Source organism: Anser anser (genome assembly GCF_964211835.1).
Source record: "Anser anser genome assembly, chromosome: Z".
In the NCBI taxonomy this organism is placed as follows: Eukaryota; Metazoa; Chordata; class Aves; order Anseriformes; family Anatidae; genus Anser; species Anser anser.
In genome coordinates this window covers 10347530-10355557 of record NC_139723.1, presented here as the reverse complement: position 1 = coordinate 10355557, position 8028 = coordinate 10347530, and the positions used below count along the sequence as shown (strand labels likewise).

At 53.6% G+C, this 8028-nt stretch overlaps 1 protein-coding gene and 1 long non-coding RNA gene across 2 annotated transcripts; both read left to right on the top strand.

The window, feature by feature from the left end:
• Positions 1 to 332: 332 nt before the first annotated feature.
• LOC310888976 lies at positions 333 to 3777 on the top strand. Its single transcript, XR_014576295.1, has 3 exons — positions 333 to 2854; positions 3240 to 3301; positions 3447 to 3777. It is a non-coding gene; the product is annotated as an uncharacterized lncRNA (long non-coding RNA).
• A 342-nt stretch (positions 3778 to 4119) lies between these two features.
• Positions 4120 to 6991, top strand: LOC310890223 (uncharacterized protein). Its single transcript, XM_083818982.1, has 5 exons — positions 4120 to 4246; positions 4542 to 4627; positions 5072 to 5157; positions 5396 to 5881; positions 6679 to 6991. Exons 1-4 carry the CDS (start codon positions 4178 to 4180, stop codon positions 5503 to 5505), a joined length of 351 nt encoding a protein of 116 aa, XP_083675108.1. The 5' UTR covers positions 4120 to 4177; the 3' UTR covers positions 5506 to 5881; positions 6679 to 6991.
• The last annotated feature ends 1037 nt before the right edge of the window (positions 6992 to 8028 follow it).

Below are 8028 nucleotides of genomic sequence, written 5' to 3'. Positions count from 1 at the left end.
ACTAGAGGTCTTTAAAATACCTGTACTTGCTATCAATCCCATCGGAATAAATCTCACTGCCTCTGCCTACTTCTTTTAGTTAACATGATCGGATACTACTCCTGTTCATTAAGGCACACATACACCCTTCTAAAATCAGCCCCAGTTCTTGACGCGCTTTTTCTTAGCTACAAATTCTGTACTGTGACTCCGTTGCAGACAAACTATACCTATATACCTATATATATATACACACACATACTATATGCATTTGTATGTATGCAGTGTGTGCATACACATCTATGGAAATTGTATATAGGCAGTAGGAAAAACTGATTCCCCCCTATTCAACAGTTTTAGGACTATGCCTGCTCCAGGTTTGGAATCACCCAGATATTGAGAATTTGGGATGAGCAAAATTAAGGTCTCCGAGGATGGTTACAGGGGTGTCACATATGACAGAATGAAAAATCTGGGTTTGTTTAGTTTAGAAAAAGAGAAATGTAAGGGGGAATCTTATAGGTATATTCAGCTCCTTGTCGATAGTCATGAACAAGATGGAGACAGAGTCTTTCTAGAAATGTTTAGCAAAGAGATGGGAGGCAGCAAAAACAAGCAGTAGCAGGGAAAATTCTGATTAGCTAAAGAAAACACCGTTAGCCGTGAGGTGCTTTCACAGTGATGGCTAGCTAAACTTTACCACACCGGTCTCTCGCCCTCCCCCTACTCAAAGGAAAGTGAGGAGAAAATGTGATGAAAAAGGGTTGAGATCAGGACAGTTTAAAAAGGAATAAAGAAAGGAAAAAAAAAAGCAAAAAAAAAAAAGCAGTAACAAGAATAAACGAAGCAGGTGATGCACAATGCAACTGGTCACCACAAGCCAACTGATGCCCACCTTGTTGCTCAGCAACAGTGGCCTCTCCCGCCAACCCCCCCAGTGTTATTGTCCCACATGGCACCACATGCTATGGGACATCCCTTTGGCCAGTTGGGGTCAGCTGTCCTGGCTGTGTCCCCTCCCAGCTCCCTGTGCACCCCCAGTTTCCTCGGATTCACCAGGAGGAAGTCACGCTTGATAGGCCTCTTAAAATTATGTGGTGAAAGGACTGGCTTGGAAGACAAGAAGAGGGCATTGGATATAGACAGGGGGACTAATGGCTGAAGTGCAACCCTGCAGAAGGAGATTTGAGTACTGAGCTGCACAAATGCTCTGCTGCTACCACACTGCTATTAATATTCAGCAAGTGTGTAATTCAGAGCTTAACCCAGCCTCACAGAAGGAAGTGCAGTCCCAAATGTGTCCTCCTTACAACTAACAGCCTAAACACAAGTGCAACATCGGGGGAAATTCAGAGAAGATGGGACCGCTGTTGTGAAGGACAAGGCAAACTAGAATAAACACAGCATACGGGAAGAAAAAAGAAGGAAAAGGTTGTTCATCCCTTGAGACATAAAGATAAGACTTCAACGGGAAGAGAAAGTAAAACAGCACAGGTGTGTTATTTATTATATACCCTACATCTTCCCTCGGAACAGTCATAGTGAGGTCCCGACTCTCCTCCCACACCATTTTCCCTCTAACCCTTGCTGATAGGATCAGCAGATTAAGAAGATGAACAAATCTTGCCACCTTTGGTCGCTGTCTCCCAAGGAAGAAACCTGCACACAGGCAGAGACAGGCAAGTGTTTCTCTCAGGAAAAAAAAAAAAATAAAAAAAATGATAAGAAGAAAGGGAAAAAGAAGACAAAAAAAAAAAAAAGCCACACTCAGAGCTAGTGACCATGCCTCGTCTGCTGGTACCTGCCATCCACCGCACCATGCTCTTTTCGATGATGGCTCATTGTTACTTTTTTTGGAGGGAGCTCCAGCCCTTCCGATTGTCCTTGCTGGTCCTGTGTTGGGGATTGAGCTGATGGAACCTTTGCTCTTTGCTGGGGTACCCGTCTCCTCTTTCCTTCTGCCTACAAGACTTTCTTGAGGAGGCTGGCTTTAGCATACTCACTGCTTCTGCAGCTGTGCTCATGGGGTAGAGGGATGTAGGGCTTGCTGAGCAGAGCGCTGGGAAGTTGAGAGCCCTGCCTAGTGAAGCCTTCTAGGACTGTGAGCGTGTGGGGGAGGATGCATGTTCCAGGTGCTTCCCGTTGGAAGGCCTTGCAGCCTCTCCCGTGCCACGTGCTGTTGAGGTCTTCCTTTGTAGATCGTCGTGTGCTGAATGAAGTTCATCACAGTGCGACTGGGGTATACGAGGGGCTCGGTGTTGTCTCGCGAAGCAAAGTGGTGGCTTCTCCTTGTGGCCTCTGACAGAGTTACCTTGCGCTCTGCAGCCGTGTTCTGAGTGCACGAAGCTCCTTCGGCCTTGCTGCACTTCCCTTGCCTGCTTCCCAAAGTTTCTCTCTGCCAAGCGGAGGGCGGCTGAGGTGAGAGATGGAGGCAGAGGCGTCAGCACCGCCGCCTCAGGGGCCTCACTCTGGTCCCCCGCCCATGCTGAGGCGAGATGTGCGTGGCCTATGAGGTGTCGGCCCCTTTGTGACACGGTGGGTGACATCATGGGGCTCAGCTATAAAACCCCGTCCCCGCCGTGCCCGGCCACACTTCCCAGCAAGGCCTGGGAGGTGTTGGAGTTGCTCTCGCCAGCGCTGCTCTGCTCCACAGGAGCTGCTCTGCCAGCAGCAGAAGGCGAGGGGAGCCTGTGGGAGAGAACGCTGGTTGGGAAGTGTTGAGGAGGAGAAGGAGGAGGAGCCAAGGGAGTTTTGTAGCAGGAAGAGCACCTCTTTCCCAGCTGCTGTAAGGCAGGGGCAAAGATGAAGCACTACCTGCTCTTCAGCCCCTTGAAGCCTGAGGAACTTTCATTAATTAAGGAGCTCACCAGCAAAGGTAAGGCCCTGGGGGGCCCTTGTGGGAGCACTGTTGTCGCAAAGATGGACATGAGCTGTGGAAAGCTTGGGGCTGCCACTGTCGGGGGAAGGTCTTCTGAAGGGTCCTGGCATCTGCAAGGAGAGCCCTGAGTGCATCAAATGTGCTTCCCAAGGTGCATCTGATGCCTCCCCTTCCTCCCCAGGCCTGTCCTGGGCACAGTGCGGGCTTGCAAGCTGGGCAAGGTCCAGGAGCTGTGCAGCAGCTTGCCCCAGCAGTGCGAGTGCTGGCTGAGGGCAAGGCAGAGCTTGATCACACACCACTGTCACCTCTGTGGCTATGGGGGTTCAGACTTCATGGGCATTGCCAACTCACCGCATCTTGGGATCTGTCTTTTGCTTTCCAGAAATCTGCCAAGTGTGGGATAGTACATCCAAATACATCAGAAGGCAGCTGTTGCGGAAGCAGGTGAGCCTTACATCCTGCCCCTGGCCCATCTTGCCCCTTTGGACCTGGGCCACGCAGCACCATCTTCAGGGCCCGCAAGTCACGCAGCACCCTTGCAGCTCTGCCCAGCACTGCCATTGATCCCTCTTCTTGCTTGCGTTTTCAGGTGGTGAATATTGGAATCGGAACCTTTGCCGTTGTGCCAGCAGACACCACTAGTGCCGATGGCAAGGCTATGGTTGTTCAGAAACCCGTGTTCAAGCCCTGCAGGTTTATGAAGACATTTTACAAGCTCGAGTGTGCCGAGAACGAAATTTCTAGTAAGAAGCTTTTTGCTTTGCTTTCCCTGTGCAGCCCTTGCCTTTTGCTCCATGCAGTCGTCCCTGTGCCATGGCAGAGCAAAGTGTCTTGCAACATGGACAGGCCGAGTGTGGGTGCACATACAGCATCCCAGAACCTGCCCCTCCCCTGGGAGTCAGCCCCCTCTTTGCGGCTCGTCCCACCCTCTAGCTGGATGCTCGTAGCAGGTGGCAAAGCTTCCCTTGGCCTTCTGTTCCCCATCTGCTCTGCTCTGGAGATGTGGCCAAAGCTGGCAAGGGCCTTCCCCGTGGCACAGCATTGCACGAGGGCTGGGCGCTGCCCACACTTAGTGTGTGAATTTGCTGAAATGCGTGGGGACTGACGTTGTTGCTTCATGGTTGTTTTCTAGTCGAGACACCATTTGCTCTGCTGGACTTTGAGCAGATTGCCTCAGACATCCACTTCCGACCACAAATAGTAGAGCAGTGCATCCATGAGACCCTGCTTCTCTTCGCTGGTGCCCTCCTGGACAAAAAGGATGTAGAATTCTTCTTCAAGGGTATCGGGATTCTTACTGTGCGAAGAAAAGTGGTCACCATGAACTTCTACACTGAGTTCCTGCTGGAGGTGGATGACACAGACAACATGCATGAAGCTCTTCTCACGGTGAGTGGTTCATGTCTCCGGGGCTGCTGGCAGCTCTGGCAATGCTGTCAAAGCTCTCTCAAACTGCTTTCTCCTTGCCTGCCTCGCCATTGGGTGAGACAGGCTCGAGGAGCTATACAAACTCTCGGTAGCATCTGGGCCTGTTTGTGTGAGGGGCTAATGACACCAAAGGAGAAAGTGGGGCGAGGATTTTGGAGAGGCAGCCATGTCCCTGAGCAGTGGGAACGTTTGCTACCTTTGGGAGCAAGGAGCCCATATCCTGGGCTTCTGCTGACGTGTGTCTGTCCCATTGCAGGACTCCAAGATGACGGATATGATTGCATCTGACGGCAAAAATAAATATACTCGTATCAGTGGAAATAGTTTCATCACACTACCAACGTGAGTGCCATCTCTTCTGCAACATCTGGCTGGCCAGGGGAGCTGGTGCCCAGCTCGTGCTTTGGGTGCAGCCCCTTCATGGTGCTTCTCTCCTGCCAAAGTGAGGCAGGACCAGCTCGTTGCTGGGAGGGCTTCCAGGCTGACCCCCTGCTCAGTCCTTCTGGGCAGTGCAGATGAAGCGGCCAGTCTGCAGTTGAGGGTCCCTGAGAGTGGTGGGAGGGTGTGAGGGGACAGCGAGGAGGACTTGTGTTGGGTCTGGCAGGAAGTCGAGGGAAGCGCGGGAAGAAGCTTCTGGAGGCTGTGGGGCCCCTCAGCTCGCACAGGCCATTGTGTCCTCCAAAGGCTCGGCAGTAGCTCCCAAAGAACCCTGCCAGCAGCTTCTTAGTGGGGGACACCAAGGGAACACAGTGCCTCTTTTGACAAGTGGTGTCTATCTGTTTCCAGGCTTATACTTCAGGACCCGCACTGCAATCCGATTTCCATCAAGCCCAAAAGAGATCCGCAGCCTTGGGGCATGGGTGGCCGAAGAGGTAATGTCCCAGTGGGCTTCTGGCAGGGGGTTGCATGTTCTCCTCTCGTCCTCGCAGCGCAGGAGAGCCAATGTTGATGTGTGGGGCATGGGAGAGAAGGCAGCTGTGTGGGACAAAATGCCCCAGGAATGGTGGCTCCCAGGGTCGGCAATGAGTGTGGGTGGGCACGGCTGAGCAGCTCTGCTGCTGCCGCTGCCCTGCACAGACACAGAGGTGACATTGTGGTGTTCTCTTGCAGTGAGTGTGCTGGACCCGGTGGTGCTGGCTCGGAGGAGGGTTTCTCTAGCCAAGATGGCAGAGAAGAAAACCAAGGAGGATAAAAACAAGCAGGGTGACCAAGCCAGGTGAGCCTGCTGGAGAAGTGTTGTGGTGGAGTTGGGGGACATAAAGGCAAGAGCCTTTTGTGCCAGTAAGAAGTTTCCATAGGCTGCAGTGCATGTGCTCATGCCAAAAAGCACTGGAAACATCAAAGGGACAGCTGTTGTCCTGGTGGAGACATGGTCTTCCTCCTGCATAAGCACTTCCTGCTGCTGGAGCTAAGGTGTGAGCTGCGAGCCCAGCTCTTAGAAACTGCCTCCAAAAGTACTCCCATAAGCTAAGCCTGCTGTGTCTTTTTAGATTCCTGCCACCAATTCAAGGGAGGTCTGGGGAAGAGCTGAAGAAGCCAAAACCTCCAGCTCATCCACGGCCATCCACGGCTTTTCCTCTGGACCCTCCGACAATGGTACGCCATAGGTATTTGCCAGCCCCGTTCCACTTTGGGGTCTCCAGAGCAAGGCAGAAGCAGCAGCTGATGCTGCCCACCATCCCTGTGCTCCTGCATGTACCCAGCCCCAGGAGACTAATGCTGTACGCGGTTGTGTTTCCCTTGCCTGCAGGGAGTGTGCTCTGTGTGCACTCAGATAGAAGAAAGACAGGAACGCATACTGATGGGCCACAGGCTCAAAAAGATTGAAGCTGAAATGTGGGACCAATACTATGTATGCATATGGAGTAGGAGCATGGAGCATGGCGTGTTTTCAGAGCCCCCAGGAAAAAATGCCCCCAGCAGGCATTTGCCCTCCTCCTTGGGAGGGAGGGGAGCAGTGCAGGTCTCCGGCATGGCAGCGTTACAGTCACCACCTGGCCACTCAAGGGGCCTGCTGTCTGCCCACACCCCTGCATGCTAAAAGGAGCAAAGGGCCAAGCCAGCAGTGAGCTGGGCATGGGCACAGGTCTGCCGGGAGACAGTACCTTTCTGCAAGGGATCAGAGCCCGCAGTACCTGCGCTCTGAAGACTAAAGTGAGCCTGTGCGAGGCACCTAACTCAGCAGAAGCACACCCCCAGGCAGAAACGGCAGGCCGTGCCCTGGGCTCAGGGAGCAAGGGCTGTAGCCTTCAAAGCGCTGGCTGTTGGTAGCAGACCCCATTGGAGAGGGTAGCCCACTGCTGCTCAGCGCCATTTGCTGCAGGAGTGCACTGGGAGGGGCAGCCTCAGCTCCTTGCAGCAGTTCTTTAGGAGACTCTCTTCTGGTTTTGCAGAGACCCTTCTGCCAATTGCTCAAGTGCTTGCGACGTCCTTCCCACATCGTGAGAAAGGAGTACGATCAGATGCTCAAAGAGAGGATGAAGCAGAATGATAAAGGCCAAAGACATACGAGCCAGAAGGCACCACAGGGATGGCACGAAGAGCCACAGCCCCCGAGGACAGCACAGACAGAGTAAGTGTGCACAGGTCCAACCGAGGCCTGGGAAGAGCCCTGGAGGCCCTGAGACCCTGAGCGGTGTTCTGGGGTTCCCAGGGCTTGTCGTCCTCCCCTTCCTCGTGACATGGAAAGGAGCAGGGTGCGATGCCACCCCCAGGGGCCTCTCCGCACCCCCAGGCCGGGACTTGACACAGGTCCAGAGGGGAAGGCTGTGGGTGCAAAGGGCCAAGGGGGTAGTGTCTGATGGTGGGCGTCTGTGTGGGACGTTGCAACACATCCCACAGCTAGGGGCCTGAGTGAGGCCTTGGGACACTTCTGTCCCTTCTTCCCCACACAAGTGGGGGAAGTGAGATGGTTTTGTGCCAGTGAGATGTTCCCCTCAGCCGTAGTGCATGTGCTCATGCCAAAAAGCACTGGAAACATCAAAGGGACAGCTGTTGTCCTGGTGGAGACGTGGTCTTCCTCCTGCACAAGCACCTTGTGCTGCTGGAGCCAAGGTGTGAGCTGCAAGCCCAGCTCTTAGAAACGGCCTCCAAGTGTACTCCCAGAAGCTAAGCCTGCTGTGTCTTTCTAGATTATTGCCACCACCTCGTGAGAGGTCTGACGAGGAGCTGAAGAAGCCAAAACCTCCAGCTCATCCACAGCCTAAGCCCCCTGAGCACAGGGCTTTTGCTCAGGACTCTTCAAGACCGGTACGCCATAGTTATTTGCCAGCACTGTTTGCCCTTGGAGACTCCAGAGCAGGGCAGAAGCAGCAGCTGTTGCTGCCCACCGTCTCTGTGCTCCTGCCTGTGCCCAGCCCCAGGAGACTAACCCTGCATATGGTTGTGTTTCCCTTGTCAGCAGGGAGTACGCTCTGTACGTACTAAAATAGAAGAAAGACGGCACCGTATACTGATGGACCATAAGCTCAAAAAGCTTGAGGCTGCAACGTGGAGCCAATATGATTCAACGTTGCGGAGGCTGATGATGGAGCACAGGCAGGTATGGCATGCATTCAGAGCCCCCAGGAAAAAAAAGCCCCAAGCAGGCATTTCCCCACTCCTTGGGAGGGAGGGGAGCAGTGCAGGTCTCCGGCATGGCAGCGTTACAGTCACCACCTGGCCACTCAAGGGGCCTGCTGTCTGCCCACACCCCTGCACGCTGAAAGGAGCAAAGGGCCAAGCCAGCAGTGAGCTGGGCATGG